General features: G+C 44.8%; 1 protein-coding gene across 1 annotated transcript in view; it reads right to left on the minus strand.

Annotated features, from left to right (window-relative positions):
• HSDL1 (hydroxysteroid dehydrogenase like 1) overlaps positions 1–19,287 on the minus strand; it is a 327,456-nt gene that overhangs the window by 70,225 nt on the left and 237,944 nt on the right. The window contains exon 4 of the mRNA XM_044081942.1: positions 6,620–6,841. Coding sequence (XP_043937877.1) covers positions 6,620–6,841 — 222 coding nt within the window. The remainder of the gene's footprint in view (positions 1–6,619; positions 6,842–19,287) is intronic.

Consider the following 19,287-nt stretch of genomic DNA (forward strand, 5'->3'; position numbering starts at 1 on the left):
CTCAGTGCAAGTGCTTACAAAGAACTGAGAACTTTTAGTTATGTACTCACCATAACTTCAGATGTTTGGGATCCATCTCGCCTACATTCTGACTGATGGGTTCGGAGCCGATCCCTCGGCTCCGACTCGGCACGCTTATGCCAAAGAGCGAAGTCTCTTATTGGCTGAGCTTACTATATCCCAGGATGCACCACTACCAGTCCCCCAGATCTAGTTTGTCCGCATACATGCACACATGCACGCACTGCTTATATAACATCGTCAGATGAAACAAGATAAAACAGTAGAACTCAAAACCGTTCAATCTCTTCTGATCTCCAAGGCCGGGGAAGGAGGGTGGGTATTAGGAATGTGAGATGGATCCCAAACATCTGAAGTTATGGTGAGTACATAACTAAAAGATGTTATGTGATCTATCTCGCCTACATTCTGACTGATGGGACAGCGTCCTAGCACCTGAATCCTGGGTGGCTCACTGGAAAACACTCCTGAGTACCGTGGAACCAAATGATGCTCGCCCTTTAGATGCCACATCCAATTTATAGTGGGAAATGAAAGTGTGCGGGTTGGACCAAGTAGCCGCAGCACAAATCTCAGAAATAGCGAGCTTGGAATGAAAGGCGATAGAAGTAGCCATAGCTCTGGTAGAGTGAGCTTTGATAGATGTTGTAAGTTGCTTATTTGAAGAGGAATAAGCCTGAGTTATACAATCTCTAATCCATTTGGAGATAGTAGCTTTTGTGATGGTTTTACCCAATTTATTGTCTGAAAAGGACACAAACAACTGGTCTGATTCTGAATTTGCTGAGTCCTGTCTAGATAGAAGCGCAATTGCCTGTGAACATCCAATTTATGGAGAGTGTACTCTGCTTCGTTGGAGAATTTTGGAAAGAAAACTGGTAGCTCTAGAGATTGTTGGAGACAGAGATTAGAACAAACCTTTGGGACAAAAGATGGGTTAGGCCTAAGTGATACTCTATCCTTGTGAAAAATCAAGTACGGTGATTTGATAGATAGGGCTTGAAGCTCTGAAACCCTTCATGCAGAGGTAATTGCAACTAAGAAGGCAGTTTTCCAAGACAGATATTTTAACTCACATGTAGCAGCCGGTTCGAAAGGGGAAGATGTTAAGGCACGAAGCACCAAATCAAGATCCCACGGAGGCGCAGGATGAAAAACTGGGGGTCTTAACAGCCCCGCACCTTTAATGAAAGTTTTGCATAATCTGCTGCTCATCAACGGTGGATCCATGGATTCGTGAAATTTAGAGATAGCTGCCAGTCGGACTTTAATAGTAGAGACTGAAGATCCTTGATTAAACAAGGATGTTAAAAATTTCAAAACCTCTGGAATCGGGGCAGTGATAGGGTCTAAGCCCTGAGTTGAGCCCAGATAGCAAACCTCTTCCACTTACTGAGGTACAATTTCTTAGTGGTGGGTTTGTGGGCCGAAGATAAAATGTGAATAACTTCCGGGTCTAAGGTGTGATTTCTGACTAAAGTCGGAAGTGGAGGAGCCAAGCTGTCAACTTCAAAGTGCGAAGGGACTGGTGTTGTCGTCCCGACTGATGAATTAGCAGATCTGGAGTTAGATCCAAAACCCAAGGATCGTCCACCGCATGTTTCTTCAGGTAGGGGAACCATACCTGACGAGGCCAGTACGGAGCAATTAGTATCATTGTGGACCCCAATTGAGAAGCTTTCTGAATGACTTTGGGGAGAAGTTGAACCGGAGGAAAAGCATAAAGTAGCCCTGTTGGCCAAGGTTGTGCTAGAGCATCCATAGCTGCCTCCCCCTGATGTGGAGTCAAGGAGAAGAACCTTTTGCACTTTGTGTTTTGTGGTGTTGCAAACAGGTCGCAGCACGGCGTCCCCCATCTTCTGAAAACCTGAGCTGCTACTGTTTCGTTCAGGGACCACTCGTGAGGAGAGAGAATTGTCCTGCTTAATCTGTCTGCCAATATATTGGATTTCCCTGGAATGTGGGTCGCTACCAAGAAGCGGTTGGTAGCTACAGCCCATTCCCACACTCTCATGGCCTCTCTGCAAAGGGGGTAAGATCTGGTCCCTCCTTGTTTGTTTAGATACCAGACCACCGACATGTTGTCTGTGTGGATAGCGATAATGCCTTGAGGGAGAAACTTGTGGAGGGCCTGTAGGGACAGAAGTACAGCCCTCATCTCCAATACATTGATGTGGAGAAAGGTTTCGTCTGGAAGCCAGGAACCCTGAACTAACCTGCCCAGACAATGCCCCCCCCCACCCTGTCTGGGAGGCATCCGTCGTCAGGGTGGCCACGGAGGGATAACAAAAGGTCTTCCCCGATTCAGATTGGACGGCTGAAGCCACCAGCGGAGGTCCCGTTTGCACGTTTCTGTAATCATAATGGGGTGATTTAGGGGAAGATTCTGAAAGGACCATTGAGTCGATAACAGCCACTGAAGAATCCTCATGTGCAATCTTGCCAGAGGAACTAGGAGAACCGTGGCAGACATCGAACCTAAAAGTTGCAGGACCATCCTGGCTGGGGCTTTGGATCTTGAAAGCAGGGCTTGAACTTGACCTTGTAAAGTTTGAATCCTTTCGGTAGGAAGAAAGACGTGCATCAATTTTGAGTCTATCTCTGTTCCTATGAACCTTATGCGCTGAGAGGGCAGCAAGACAGACTTTGACCAATTGAATGTAATTCCCAGGGTAGCACCCAGGGAAATGGTGGCTTTGAGGTTGTCCATTAGTAGATGCCTGGTGGTGGCAATCAGGAGCCAGTCGTCCAGATAGGGAAACACTTGGAATCCAAGACTCCTCAGGTGAGCAGTCACTACTGCCAAACACTTGGTGAACACCCTGGGGGCTGTGTTGAGACCAAAGGGCAGTGCACAAAATTGGAAATGACTGTCTCCCAGGCTGAAGCGCAGATACTTCCTGGACGCCCGATGTATCGGTATGTGATAATAGGCGTCCTTGAGATCTATGGAGCACATCCAAACATCCTTCTCCAACAATGGGAGAATGGATTGTAACGTGACCATTCAGAATTTGGATTTCGTGACGGATTGGTTTAGTCTGCTGAGATCCAATATTGGTCTCAGGTCCCCTGTCTTTTTTGGCACTAAAAAGAACCTTGAGTAATTTCCGGATCCGATCTGGTCTGTGGGGACCGGTTGGATGACTCCTTTTCCTAGCAGCTTTGACGCTTCCGCGGCTGCAATTTCCCTTTGACTGGGTGGTGGGTCCGGGATCTTTTTGGACGGTGGGGGCGAGTGTGTGAAGGGAATGGTGTAACCTCCGGCAATAATCCAAAGCACCCATCTGTCCTGAGTGATAGATTCCCAGGCTTTTAGGTGCTTGGCAAAACGGCACCCGACTGGCTCCGGAGCAGCACAGCCGGGCAATCCCTCATGAAGTGTGGGAGGCTGAAGAGCCATGAAAGGACTCGCGGTCTCCAGAATTGTGGGGCCCTCTGCCGCCCCTGGGACGGCGTCTCCCAGAAAAATTTCCCCGTCCTCTGCCTCTGGAAGGGGAATCTTCCTGCTGTTGAGGAAAAACTTACGTGATTTGGAACCACATCTTCCCTCCTCCTTTAGCCTTGGGATAAGGCCGAAAGGGAGTGGAATAACGTGCACCTACGGCAGATAAAGTTTTTCCCTCTTGCTCACAGCGGGTAAGAGTGTCTTTAACCTTAGGTCCAAACAAAGAGGACCCATCAAAGGGAGCGTCGGCGAAGGAAGACTTGAAGGCCTCCAAAATGACACAACGGAGCCAGGCTTGTCTCCGTGAGCCACGCCTGTGCCTGCCACTCTACCGCCCTTCGGCCGCATATGAAATGAGCCTCATGGACGAGTTAGAAATTGAAGTAAGGATAGCCAACTGAGAGCTAACCGACTGGGCTAGCTGCTCAGGTAGGTTACCGAGAGGGAATCTGACAGCTCCTTGACCAGATCCCTCTGTAGCCTGGTAAAATGTGCCAAATAATTCAGGGACCTTAAAGTAAAGGCCGCTGAAGTCAGGGTGCGCTTCCGTGCGTCCATGCTCCTAGACTCCTTATTAGGAGGATGGACGGACGTTGAAGCCTCTGCCACGTCCTGTTGTGTAGCAGATGCCACCACCATGGCATCTACAGCCACGCCTTTAGTCAGGAACTCCTTCTCGGGGGGGGGCAGACAAAAATTTGTTAGGACGAGAAGGCACTGGTTCCACGGTATCTGGATGTTCCCACGCCCTCCGACAAACCAAATCCAGGAGCTCGTTGAAGGGCGGAGACACCCAGGAGGTGGAGGGCTGAGCCCCAAAGGCCTTGAGAAGCACTGACTCATCAGCAGAGGGGGGTTTGGATATCCAGCCGCCTCGTTGTTTGAGGATCTCTAAAATGTCTGCAAATGAGACATCATCCGAGGGGCGACTTTGGGGACCCCTCTGCATCATCAAGATCAGTGTCCGATGTAAGAGACTCGGGGAGTCCACGTGCTTCCTCTTGCACGATCTCTTCCTTGGGGCTCCTCTGAAGACAACTCAGAAGAACCCTCAGGAGGAGGGAACCCCAGTGGGGGTAACCTCAGGCCCGGGCTCCGCTGCCTAAGGACAGGGGAACTGCCAAAGACCCAGTCTCTACGCCCAGGGAAGGTGCCGGTAAAGCCGGAGAGATGGCCGAAGAAGACTTGGCCAAGGCACTCCTCATAGCTCTGAAAGCCGGACCCCCAGAATCCTGGGAGTGTCCTGTCCCCGGAGCCATGATAGCAGACGGAAGTCCCGCAGCCGAAGCACCGAGAGGGAGGCTCGGAACCGACAGCATAGGTCCCGAAACGTCACCCCCGGGTCCAGCCGAAGAAGTCCGTGTGCCAAACTCGGACCCGAAGGCCGGGGTTGGAGTAAGGGTCGGAGCCGATCCTAAGACTTCCACCGGCTCCAACAGCACCTGCTCCGACGGAGCCGAAGCAGTTGGAGGAGGAATGGCAATGACATGGGCATGGGCTGTCGGCTCCGAAGCCAACTGGGTCGGAGCCGAAACAAATTTTTGAAAGACTGGGGACTGGAACAGTCTTTGGAGCACCCTGTCTATGTCCGAATCTGACATCCTCGATGACCTAGAGGATACTGAACGGGTTCGAGATGGCCTCTCCAACGGCCCCAAGGGGCTAGGGGACCGGCTCCGAGGCGACTCGATGACTATCGGCACCGAAGGAATACCCAAACTAGTTTCCATCGGTGCTGAGGAGGACTTAGGCGCCGAGGAGGAAGTGTCTGAGCGGACAATCTTCATCGGCTCCGAGACCAGTGGAGCCGACGAAGATGACCCGCCTCTCGATGCCCCAGCCATCGGCTCCGAAGCCAGAGGAGTCGAGACTGGTGGCATCGAGGCAGACCGTTCCGCCCTCGGCTCCGAAGTCCTTGGAGCTGAAGGAGAAGCCTGCCTATGTCTTTTGGCGGTCGGATCCGACGGACTGGTCGGAGCCGACGCCCTTTTCTTTTTAGCAGGAGAAGGAGAGGATGCTAAAGCTTCCTCAAAAGAGGGTTTTATAAGGCCTTTTAATATAAGCTTATTTTTCCTCTCTTGGAGGACCCTCGAGGAAAAAGCGTGACACACGCTGCAGGACTCCTGCAAATGTTTGGCGCCCAAACAATATACACACAGAGAATGGTCATCCGTGATAGACATCTTAAAGTTACATTTAGTGCACTTTTTGAAGCCCGAAGGCCTAGGTGCTTGAGACATTATAAGCAAAAAACAAGTACTTTCTCACAGGCAACTTTATTTTAAGTCAAGATTAACTTGCCGTTCACACAAAACCAAAATGAACAACAGTCAACCACCGTATAAGGAAACAAAGAATAAATAAACCCTAAGGTTGTTTTAAAGGGAATTAACCAGTAGGAAGGCCCTATAGACCGAGGGAGCCTGTAACTAGAACAAGTATCAATCACACACAATTTTCCACAGAAAAAATTGTCAAACACACACACAACAACAGAGTAGCCGTTAAAACAGCTTTTTGTTTAGAAATTAGCAAATTCCTGACAGAAAGTTAGTGAAAAAACCCACTACTTAGCTCAGCCAGCTCGAGACCACGTCTTCGCTAGTTAGCGGCAAACGAGATCTGGGGGACTGGTAGTGGTGCATCCTGGGATATAGTAAGCTCAGCCAATAAGAGACTTCGCTCTTTGGCATAAGCGTGCCGAGTCGGAGCCGAGGGATCGGCTCCGAACCCATCAGTCAGAATGTAGGCGAGATAGGATCACATAACATCCATCACTTAAGGTTTTCCCTCTAACAAAGTCAAGATCTCAGAAGATATGCACTCTAACAATGTTGACAAGATATCAGTGTGTGCCAAAGGGCATTACCTTCCTCAGCACTGGCATCACATGGAAATCTGAAGAACAACAAAACAGGGCAAGAGAAGTTGTTCCTTAGTATAAACACATTGCAAAGGTCCTCTCAGAGTAAGATCAAAGTTGTGTATAATTGACAAGGTGCAGGGATTAAACAGTAAACACTGTATGCAGTTTACACAATTAAAGTTTTGAAGAACCGAAAGACCAAGGTATTATCTGTCTGTATTTATCTGTAACTAGTTAAGAATACAACAAAGTTAAATGATTACAGAGGTAAAAGTATTCTCTACCTGGAGTGTGTGGGACCAATAGCCTGTAGTCCTGTTGGAAAGTCCAAGAGTCGAAACTGCACATCGTGCATATGTCCTGGCTGAGGGCACCAGCCATGAGTGACTGTCATCAAAAGCTGCTGTCCTGTGTGAAGCCACATCAAACGGCATTAAACTTTGAACAAAGATGCCTTTTGAAGCATATTCATAATGTAATGATCTGCTGAAATGGTCAAGGTAAGCCTAAAGAAGAAAGCACATAAAAGTTAATGCATCCAACAATTTGAGTATATAAAACAAATCTAAATTTGGAGATAACATAACTGCACTATGTTTCTTTCACATTTTTACTGTTTGGCTTTTCAAAAACTGAAGGAACATATAGCAGGATAATAAGCTAAATCAGCCTGTAAAGCAATGTTAGTTTCACTACAATGCATCAAGGGGACAATTATGAAACCTATTTACCAATTAATGTGGTTTTGCCTTCAATTAGTAATACAGCAAAAATATTTTTTCTTAAAACACAGGTTTAGCTACTGACAACAAATATACTGTTCTGCCAAATTCATACAGAGATTGCATAAATAGTCGTTATTTCTGCCATAATTAATTTTACCATCTGCACAGATGACGTTTTCACTTGAAAAACATAAAATCTAAAAGTTGTTGTAATTTTGGTATAACTTGGAAAAACACTGACATCAAATAAGAATGATGAATCACTGAAACATTTGTTGTATTAACAAAACAAGGCCAAAATTCAGGAAGGTGTGTGGTTCATCACAATATATTATGTGAAATCATGAAAAAAAAAAAAAAATTATATTAACTATGGCTTCAACTTCTGTGAATCGGGTTCCTATTACGTTGTCGAAATACAACAATGTCGGACGCACAGAAGAGCAAAACCGGCGGATGTCGATGTTCGGATGGCGGGATCGCAGTACAGTGAAGATTGGAATATTTGCCCTTTCCTCAATGTAGTGCGATCTCGGAGTTGGTATATATATTTAGTGGGGGGGATGGGGGGCACAGCCCCCCACAATAAAAGTTTCGATATTCGGCCGTTTCGCTCTTCTGAGCATTCAAAACTGTTCTCTTTCGACAACGTAATAGTAATATGAACCCTGTGAATCTTTACTTGGCACTGAGTATATTTATAGACTGTTACCATGCCATTTTGCCACAAGTTATTGTGTCCATGGAGCTGTCATATAAAAACAGGGGCAAACAGGAGACTGGCCACTACCATCTAAAATGCTTTGTGTGTTCTGTGTGGGTGCATTTTTTCTGTGGCCAGAGTATGAAAAATGGGTATGGGTGAGTGTCTGTAATATATGCTATGAAGTTAGTGTGTTAATTAGGTTTGTATGCCTGTGCTTACTGCAATGTGAGTAAGCTTTACTGTGGAGAGTGTGCGAAAATAAAAAGGTATGAGCACTTACCATAATGTCAGAACTGTAATTATTAGTTAAAACTGCCCAGCAGATGACATTTTTCCCCGGCTGCCTTTCATTCCACTCCCTTCCCAAAATGCATCATAGCACCACCTCTCTCGAGTTCTGTGCATAGCAAAAAAGTGAGGCCAATTACACAGGAAAGACAAAGGAAGGCAAGGGAAAGATAGAAAGGTGTTCGGGGGAGAGGGAGATTATGTTAAACAAGATGGACCGCCTTCTAACAGATTTTACCATTACAGTAAGCACCTTTAACGGCTGTGCTAATAAGATGAGGTCCATGGCTTTTTAACTTCTGTGCTAATAAGAAGCGGTCCACAGTTAACCCTGCAGAGTGGCCACTTCAAGGGAACATGTCTCTGATGGGACTGGCTGCTTCTAAGACATCACTGAAAGACAGAAGACCAGGTTACTGCAACAGAAATATATAAAGTGAAGTTACAGAACAAGGCTGTGGAAGTGGTCAGTGCTCTAGCTGAATGAGACTTATGGCTGACTGGAAGAATTCTTCCACATTAGTTTTAACAGAAAGAAATGCACACATCTATCCATATGACTAGAGTATGTATAATCCTTTTACCCAACAAGATTTTGGTAAAAGGATAAAAAAGTTAATAATCCTTCCTTGACAATTTAGTGCTGTCCACATAGCACCTAAACTCTCTGATGTCCATGCAATGAATTATATACTCACCTTGGATGGAAAAGCTGGGAAGAAAAACAGCAACTGATAAGATTAAATCTGCTTATATAGCAAAAAGGATGAATACATTTAAATGTATTTCTGTAGCAGCCTTGGGCATAAAGGACACTCTACTACTAAGAGTTATCTTCTCTCTATGCAAAAACAAGGATGGACATTTGAAAGAAAGTTCCTGGAGCTCTGAAATTACCCCGGTAGATGGGATGATGATTAAGGAAAAGAGTTTTCCAGTATAAAAAAAATAAAATAAAATAAACTGGATGGATTTTCAAGCTCAAGGGGAGCTTGTGGAATGACATTTCTCTGTGTTGGCCTGAGTTGGAAAAATGCCTTGTGAAAAAGACTTGCATACCTTCACAGATACAACACAAGCAGAATATTGCCCTGTGTGACAGTTAAAGATAGGAACCAGATGCACCATTATAGTGGAACAGCTGAGACTGGAATCAGAGACTTCTGACATCCAGCACAAGAGCTCAGAAACACAGTCAACCAAGAAACAGTCTAGTCACTCTATTAGTTGCCCAAATAAAAAAAAAAAATCTAGTCCACTTTTCACTGTATGTCTTCCAAGCAGGTGGTCTCTAGGTCAACTAAATTATACAGTTTTGCTGTCCATGGAACTGCAGGAACCACAAGTGCAGTTTCAGGGCATGTAGGTCTTGGCAAGCTTTCCCATAAGGTTGAGACAGTAACATCTAAACAGGAAGGAGCCTCAGGAAACCCAAAGAAAGACAATGCTGAAGAAGAGAAAGCTAAGTTTTGCAAGTGTGTGCAATCAATAACTTTGGTCTTCTGCAGTCTGTCTTTCTTGTTGAATTCTATCATTACAGAAAAGAAGGTAAAACCTACAGGAGGCCATCTGGTCCTGGCTGGGTAAGGCATCCCTTGTTTAAGCTCCTCAAAGAGGGAAAAGAAAAAAGGACCGTCAGCACATGGTATTGGCTGGGAAGGCAAACAGGTGACATGCTGGGAAGTCCCAGTATTGAGAGATTCTACTGGTCAGTTGAGTGACCATTTATGAGACATAAGGAGGCAACAGCTTAACCTACTGTCTAGAAATTTGGCTACTGTGGTAATGAAAGACACTATTAAGAAACATTCTGACTTTATCACCTACTACCACATCAACATGACCTTCCCACACAGGAGACAACAAAGTGTCCTCTGTGTTTAGTGATGTACCAGACTCCTGCAAAGTTGTTAGACTAGACAGACAATGCCTTTGGGAAGATGGTCCTGAAATGCTTGTGGAGAAAATATGCGTTTTGAAAGGCTTGTTGTGGAAAAAAGGTCTCTGTCATTAGTCTGATGGCTGAAATGGTGATCCTTAGAATGTTAAGATTGAAATACTGATAATAGGTAAAATGTATTAAGTGCAAAGCTGCAGTATCTTAAGAGTACTCCATCCTATTCCAAGGTGCAGCAATCTTGGAATTAACGTACATAAACAACAGAGGTTTTAGAGATGAAGCCTTCCCTGAAAAGATACGATTTTTAAGTTTTAGTGAGTTCAAAATACTCAAAATTGCCATTCAGAACTCACACTATGTTTCAAAAGGGACATGGACAAGAGACTTCTGCGGTTTCCAGGAATTCTAGCCCTGAATGTCTGTTATCCTGTCCCAACCCCAACTCAAATCAGAACAGACACATTAATGTTTAAAAAAAATCACAAAAGGAATTCCTACTTGAAGGATGGAAAATCTTACCTTTTAGCTATATGAGAGCAGTATAACCTGTACAAATGAACACGGTGAAGAAGAGAGCTGAAGTGTTGTTAAGTAGAGAGCCCTCCTAGACTCTGGCAATCTTAGTGTAAAGGTAGGCATCTTGGATGCCCTAACAACACATCCAATCTCATCTGCAGAGACATGAGATGACCACTGCAGAGTGGCCATCTGAAAGGACTCCTTGTAGACATATTTTTAGGTCACAGGCATCTAAGATGGGCTTAAGATTCTTTATTTTTTTGAGGCACTAAAAACAGCTTGGAGAAATACATTAGTCCATTTTACTCCACATGGACCTCAAGGGGGGCTCTTTTGATGAAAAGCTTGAGCACCTTCCTACTTATTAAGCACCTCTGATGGGATGGGACATCAAGCATTGTGGTAAAAATGGGATACAAAAATGATTAAAAAAGGGTGGACTGTGTAACCTTCAGTTACCACTGACCCACGTATTCCTGGAGATCTATCTTCACGGTCATACATGGAGGGGCTGCCATCTTCTAACTGCTTCTAGTGGGTGACAGGCAAAGAGTCAGCACTACTGTGATCGATCCTGGAGCGGACTGTGAACTCCTTAGAGGTTCTTGGAAGAACCAGACTCTTAGGGTTATGATTTTTCCTCTGGGTAGTGTGGACTGCCAGCTCCCATGAAACAGGACATCTATAGCCATCAGAGTCTGACCCATTTCTTTCATAATATTTGACTAGTAAATCTGCTCTGCTGAATTCAAAAGGCACTTCATTTTTCAGCATCCCTTTTATACAACATAGCAGGAAACTGTCTTAAGGCATGGACTTGGCTACCATCAGAAATGCAATTTCTAATAATGGGAGAGTTTAGCAGGGCAATATTAAGTTACTTAGTGTGGCATTGTCTGAATCAAAGTTTAATGTAAAAGAGGTTACGATTCAAAAATCTCTTAAAAAATACAAGTGGCTGACATCCAAGATGGCTGCACACTGACTAACAGCTTAACTTCAGCTTTCCCAGTGTGAAAACAGAAACTCTGAAAGAGCCAGTGTATTTGTCTTTTTGGATAAATTTCACTTACTGGTTAGTAAGTACATTGACTGGATGCCAGCAAAGAAGAAATTCAGAGAACCCAAAAGAGAATCAATCATAAAAGGGGGGAGAAAACACTGGCTGGGAAGAATCCTGCGAGCTGTTCAGCAAAAAGCAGTTCAAGTTCCAGCTTTGGTGCAAAACATGACTTTCAGTAATCTAGAGGAAAAAGTCAAATGTGCTCAGTTGATTAAAATAAACAAAGCACTGAAAGAGTATATCAACTCAAATAACAAAAAGACTGGAAAAAATGAAAGAAGATTTAAACAGATACTCAGATGAGTTGATAAACTACAAAAATCAGAGATCGAAATTAAGAAAAGGCTGCCTGAGTATGACACTGCTCAAGAAGAGATGTTTCAAAAATGGTAGAATTAGTGGGCAGAGCACATGGGGAAAATCTGAGATTTTCTGCTGGATCAGAGACACTAGAAAAGAACAGACTGTGTTAACTTTATGAAGGCACAAATAAACAACTGGACTGGTATTCCACAGCAAGAGTTGCTAACTGAAAGGGCACATCATGTATAGGCTCCTAACCTGGACATGAGAAAGCAGCCAAGACCTTTAATAGTAAAGATGCAATCCTATCAACAAAAAGAACTGATTCTAACAAAGCTGTGGCAGAAGGACAAAGTACTAAAAGTTGGAGATAGAGTGTTTGTAGAAAATAATTACTCACTGTACACCAGGCAGATGGGAAGTAAATTTATTCCAGCAATCACGGAATGTTGAAAAGCAGGCGTGAGATTTAAGCTGCTGCATCCAGCTTTCTTCAGAATACTTTTTCCTGGAGGTTTAAAGTCATTTTTTGGTGCATAGCATGCTAAGGAAGAAATACAAAAGTGTGTCCATGAAAAAGTGAACTATCAAACAGAAGGGGATTCTGCTTCTTAATCTTCTGTTAATAAACCTCATAGACAGACTATGCCAGTGAAACCTTTTCCAATGTTTCAGAGGAAAATGCTTGAGAGAGAGAGAGAAAAAAAAAGCACAGGAACTGATTATAAGAATCAAGAGCAAGTTGGAAATGAACTAGTGACAGGATCTGTCAGATGGAGCAGGATGAAAACCAGCAACTCTGAAATCAATTAATATATGCGGGATTACAGTACATCTATTATATTTGTGAAATATGATGGAATGAGAAAACATGGAAATATTGGACTTTTTTGACACTGTTAAACTTGTAAGGGTCGACAAAGCAGGTACTCTACTTAAAGTCTTTAATCTTCGGAAGAACATTATAGTATACAAAACTTTAGTCACTGCAAGGTACATGGGACATCCTATGTTGGCTGTAGGAAACGTGGGCCATAAAAGTGACGTCTGCATGTACCTTCCTCAGAAATGAGAGCCCCAGTCGGAGCCTAGTCCCAGGATAGTTGCACAAGTCTTCAATCATCCAGCAAAGCCCAAATTTTCTTTTGAACAGGGGGTAGGAGGGTGATATAGAATACTGCAACATAGAAGAGAAGGATATAGTACAGTTTTGTACCTACCATAAATGTAGATGTCCGAACTGGATAGCATCTGCAGTCATAACAAGTGGGTTGTCCTGTCGTCAGGCAGCCCTGCAGTCGGCCGGATTCCAAAGTCCGGGTCCGGCTTCGGCTGATGTCGCACTCCACCCGACGTCATCTCTGTTGGTCTTCGGGTATAAAAGCATCAGCCGACGCCATTTTCCTCAGTGTTTCTTGCCCCAGATGCCAGTAGCCCTCTTGCAGGCTAAAATTTGGATAGATGCCAATGTTTCCAAATAGATAGAGGTAAACACAACAATAAGCATATATGTACATATATACAAACAAATACACCATAAAAGACTCCCCCCCAACAGCTAGCTATTAGGAGGGTAAACACCCTAGGAGTACCACAGAGGGAAGGAGGGAGGTAATCCTGACTGCAGATGCTATCCAGTTCGGACATCTACATTTATGGTAGGTACAAAACTGTACTATGTCCTTCATGGATGCATCTGCAGTCATAACAAGTGGGTAGAATACCATAGCCAACTAGGGAGGAGGATAAAAGTAGATTATGGTGTGTTTAGGATCCCTTGCAGTACAGCAGTGGCAAACCCTGCTCGGGATCTGGAATATAGAGGCAAATTATAATGCTTGGCAAATGTATGCACGGAGGTCCAAGTAGCCGCCTCAATAATGTCTTTGGTTGCCACTCCTCGTAAGAAGGCTGTGGTAGTGGCTGTTGCCCTTGTAGAATGAGGTCTTATGTTCTGTGGAATTGGTTTTCCATGGAAGGAGTAACAGTATCGTATGCAATTTCCTATCCATTTGGAGATTGTCTGTTTGGAAATAGCTTTTCCTTCCCTTCCTGTTGCATAGGCTACAAAAGTTGGTCAGTCTTTCTGCTATTTTTGTTCTGTCCAAGTAGTAGCGTAGCTGTCTATGTACATCCAAGGTATGCAGTATTCTTTCCCTCTGTTTTGTGGGTTGGGAAAGAAGGTAGGTAGGTGGATTGCCTGGTTTAAAGACACTCTGGATACCACCTTGGGCATAAATGTAGGATTAGTCCTCATGGACACTCTATCTTGGTGGAAGATTAGGAAGGGTTGCACTGCCATTAAGGCCTGTAGTTCTGAAACCCTCCTTGCTGAAGTAATTGCCAGTAGGAAAGCAGTTTTCCATGACAGGTGTTGTAGGTCTGCTGTTGCTGCTGGTTCAAAGGGTGATAGTGTCAACTTTTCTAGCACAAAGTTTAAATCCCAAGCTGGTAATGGTGGTTTCCTTGGAGGTTTTACATTCTTGATTCCTCTGAGGAACTGCCTGAGCAAAGGGTGCGAAAAAACAGGTGGATCAAAGCTGTATTCTGCTGAAATAGCTGATGCATGTATCTTGATGGAGGAGTAGGACAGGCCTGAATGAAGAAGTTCGGCCAGATACTCCAGAATGTTAGGCATATCCATGTTTGACACATCTTTTCCTCTTTCCGTACTCCAAATGACAAACCTTTTCCATTTTCCAGCATAATTCCTTCTTGTTGAAGGTCTGCGTGCTTCAAGAATAATGTCTTTAACTCTTTGGGAAAGTTCTGGATTAGCTGCTGCTATGTGATGTTCCATGCAGTCAGTTGCAGCGTTTTTAGGTTTGGATGTATGATGCTGTAGTTGTTCTGAGTTAACATCAAAGGCATCAGGGGTATTGGCCACATATTGTTTCGAGACATGCTCTTCAGTAGTGGGTACCAGTGTTGTCTTGGCCAGTTTGGAGCTATCAGGATTATCCTTGGACGTTCTTCCTTGATTTTTAGTAGTACCTTGTGTATCAAAGGAAGAGGTGGGAATGCATATGCTGTTAGGCCTTTCCAGTTGAAGGAGAGTGAGTCCACTTTCCATGCTAGTGGGTGGAATGTCCTTGTGCAGAATTTTTGAGCTGGTGATTGAGAGGTGATGCGAATAGGTCTATCTGTGGCATTCCCCATTTCTTTGAGATGGTCTTGAAGATGTCCGGGTGCAGCTTCCATTCGTGGGCATCGAGTGGTTCTGCTTAATATGTCTGCTAGAGTATTGTCTTTCCCGGTACAAATATTGCCTGTAACTGAATGTTGTAGCTGAGTGCCAGGGTCCACAGCTCCAAGGTCATTCTGCATAGGGGGTATGAATGAGTGCCTCCCTGTTTGTTGATGTACCACATGACTGTGGTGTTGTCTGTCCGTATCATCAACTGGCCCTCTTTGAGAAATGGTTTGAACTTTTGGATTGCCAGTTTTACTGCCAGCATTTCTTTTAGATTGATGTGCAGGTGAAGTTGATCCTGTGTCCACAATCCTTGCACGCATTTGTCCAGCATGTGGGCCCCCCATCCTAGGTCTGAAGCGTCTGTTGTGATGGTCTGGCTTGGTTGACATCTGCGAAAGGGTAGGCCTGGGTTTGACTGGCATGCCTGAGCCCACCATAGGAACTCCTGTTTTAAGCATGGAATTAGTGGGATTTCTGTTTCTAGACTGTGTCTGTGTTGGGACCATAAATTCTTTAGGTACCACTGTAGTTTCCTCATATGTAGTCTGGCAAATGGGACCAAGATTATGCATGATGCCATGAAGCCCAAGGCCTGCAGAACTTTTCTGGCTGTTAACTTGTTCAGTTTTGTTAGTGCCAAGAAGTAAAGGGGAAGTTCTTTTTGTTTTTCTGTAGTCAGGAATGCCATTTGTTGTACTGTGTCCAATTCCGCCCAAGAATGTCCTTGTTTGGGATGGTATCAGCCTTGACTTTTGTAAATTGACTGTGTATCCCAGTCCTTGTAGCAAGTAAATGACCCTTTGTAAATCTGTTGTCAGCTTGCTTTTGTTGTCCCCTTGTAGCAGGCAGTCGTCCAGGTATGGGTAAATTTGAATTCCTGTAGTCTGCAATGGGCGATTACTGATGCCAGGCATTTTGTGAATACTCTGGGCGCAGTAGATAAGCCAAAGGGCAATGCTGAGAATTGATAGTGCTCTGATCCTGCAAGAAATCTGAGGTATCTTCTGCAGATTGGTCGAATGGGGACGTGCAGGTATGCCTCCTTGAGATCTAGAGTTACCAGCCAAGACTCCTTGCCCAGCATGGGAAGAAGTTGCTGTAGGGTCAGCATTTTGAATTTTGGGACAATGATGTATGTATTTAAGGTGGACAGGTCGAGAATTGGTCTCCAACTTTTTCCTTTCTTGGAACTAGGAATAGTCTGGAATAGAACCCCTTTCCTTGTTCTGCTGTTGGCACTCTTTCCACAGCTCTCATGTTTGCTAACTCCATTATCTGGCGTAGAGCCTCTGTTTTTTGATTTGGAGGTAGATTTGGCATTCCTCTTTTGACTGGTAAAGTGTGGAAGTGAAACCGGTAACCTTGATCTATGGTTTGTAAAATCCACTTGTCTTTTGTTATGTAGTGCCAGTTCTTTGAAAATAAGGTTAACTTTCCGCCTAGAGGAGCTGCTATTTGTTCCCTGGTAGGCGGATTTAGGATTAAGTCACTGTGGTTGTGCTGATGTAGTGGCAGTGGCTGTGTCTGTGCCTCTGTTGTTACCTTGCCACTGTCGTCCTCTGTAGGCACCTCCTCTGGATTGATTTCTGCCTCTGGGACGTCTATTCCTGCCCCTTTGAAATTTTGTGGAGTCTGGAAAGGACCAATTTTTGGCAGGCCAGTTCCTGCTAAACCTTGGGGGTTGAACCTGCAAGAAATCTTTAACAGTTTGAACAGATTTTGCCTTTTCTTCCATTTTCTTCATAACCTGCTGGGCAGGTGTACCAAACAAACTTGTCTTGTCCATAGGAGCATCTAGCAACTTAGCTTTAACATGATCCGGTAAAGCTTGTTCCTTTAGCCATGCATGCCTTCTTATCACTGTGCCTGTCATGGCTGATCTAAATAAAGCCTCCAGTGCATCATAGCCACATTTTAAGGAATGGTTGCTAACCTGTTGTATGTTATTTACCATCTCTAATACATATTTCTTATCAAGAGATTCATCAGTGGTTAGTTTTTAGTTAACTGATCAAGCATAAACTCTTGGTATTGTATCATGTGAAACTGACAGTTTAAAGCTCTAGCTGAAAGAGTAGCTGAAGTGTAGACCTTTTACCCCACCTGTCTATTGTCCTTGCTTCCCTTTCAGAAGGCATAGGGTTTTTAGCTGTGGTCATGGCTACTGCCTTGGGACCCTGGGATATAGTTTCTGGGTCTGCAAGTGGGGCCTTGTAAAGGTGGTGATGAGTATCTGGCACCCTGTAAAATCTGTCTGGTTTGGCAGGGGCTGGGGTAAAGAATCTGGAGCGGAGCAAACATCATTGAAAGCATCATCCACCACAGAGAGAACAGGAGGTATAGCTAAGGGCCTGTGCTGTGGGAGGTGCAGAAAGGTCCTAAGTCTTTTCTGGAGTCTGAAAAATCCTGTTGCTGCCATTGGAACTGTTCTCGCATGGCATGCAAGGTTCCCCAAAGGAGAATTCTTCTGGTGGGGAAGCAGCTGGAATGGATTCTTCAGCATCAGAATCTTCAAAATTGGAGAAGGGAGCCTCTGGCTGGTCAGTTATGTCTGATTCATCAGCAGAGTCATCAGAAGACACTGGCTCAGGGGGCTCTGCCCTAGGTCTCTTCTCTGGGGGCTGAGAGGCCCTGTCTGGGTGAGATTGAGATCCTCTAATTAAAGAAATTAAATCTTCTGCCAAAGAAAGCATTTGAGAACTAGAAGAGGGCCTGGATGTGGGGGTTTAACAGGCACTGTTTTAGTAGTCTTGGCTGCTTTAGCCCTGGCGAAGGCCTTAATGGACATGGCTGCTGGAGGCCTAGCAGCACCACGTGCTGGGGTAGAGACATCCAAGGGGATGGTGTCTGATAAGTCAACCACCGTAGTGGGTAAAATTTCTGAGGTCGATTCAAGAGTTGTAGCAGGGGCCTCAGTTGTAAGAATAGGTTCAGCTGTACTTTGATCAGTTTTCTCGGTTTCGGCGAAACCGAGACACTCATGATTTGCTTTACCGTGGTTTCGGCGAAACCGCGGACCGCGAGTGTCGGTCTTTATCTTTGCGTTTTGGTTGATTGGGTAGTCGGAGGATCCGACGGCATAATGTACGCAAAATCAGTACCAAAAACTGTTCTGCAAACTCCGACCGACGCCTAAGCGTTCGTCGGTTGAAAGAGGCACAGGCCGAACAGGCTGCTACGTCGTGGGCTGGGCCTAAACAAGGCAGACAGTAAGAGTGGAAATCTTTATGAGGTATTTGTTTCCCACAGGTTAAACAATTGTTAACTTTATCTGACATCGGCTGAGGCAAGAAAGAGTCCCCAGCGGGTACTTAGCTTTAGAAGTCTTCGAAGTAGTATTCGGTAGAAGTAATCTCTGGATCCGACCGACCGGCACTTGCGAACAGCTTTTGCTTCGGGCGCCATGCGGCAAGAAAGACTGAGGAAAATGGCGTCGGCTGATGCTTTTATACCCGAAGACCAACAGAGATGATGTCGGGTGGAGTGCGACATCAGCCGAAGCCGGACCCGGACTTTGGAATCCGGCCGACTGCAGGGCTGCCTGACGACAGGACAACCCACTTGTTATGACTGCAGATGCATCCATGAAGGACATCTATGGTTATTGTAAGACTTTACACAACTATTCTATGTTCTTCTATTCTCATGTTGCAGTATTCTTAACCTTTGGGTGAGTGCCATAGCTCAAAGGGAAGAAGAGAGTGGTTCAGAACTACTTTCCAAAAATCCATGCAGAACTGCCCTAGCAAACACTATTCTCGCTCTGGAGATGTGACCCAGACTGTAATGTTTTGTGAAGGTATGGACAGATGTCCAAGGAGCTGCTTCTAGAATACAGGCAATGTCTAACCCCTTGATAAAACTCCAGAGGAGGCCATGGCTCTAGTAGAATGGGCCTTAATATTGGAGTCTGTGTTTTCCATGGCAGGCATAACAAAAGGAGATGGCTTTGGAAATCCATGTAGAAGCAGTCTGTTTAGTTACAGCTTTTCAGAGAGCCCTGTGGTGAAAGGAGACAAACAGTTGCATTGATCCTCTAATAGATTTAGTATTGTCAGTGCAGAATCTAAGTTGTCTGTGAACATCAAGGGAATGTAGGACTCTCTCACTGTCATTTTGGGTCTGCGAGAAGAAAGTGGAAAGGTGGCTACAATGCTTCAGGGATAACTCATTGACTACCTTAGTCATAAAGAACGTGTTAATCTGTAAGGTAACCCTATCCCTGTGGAAGATCAAAAAAGTTGGTGTGACC

Source organism: Protopterus annectens, chromosome 8.part1 (genome assembly GCF_019279795.1).
Source record: "Protopterus annectens isolate FY-2018-M chromosome 8.part1, PAN1.0, whole genome shotgun sequence".
NCBI classification, from domain to species: Eukaryota; Metazoa; Chordata; order Ceratodontiformes; family Protopteridae; genus Protopterus; species Protopterus annectens.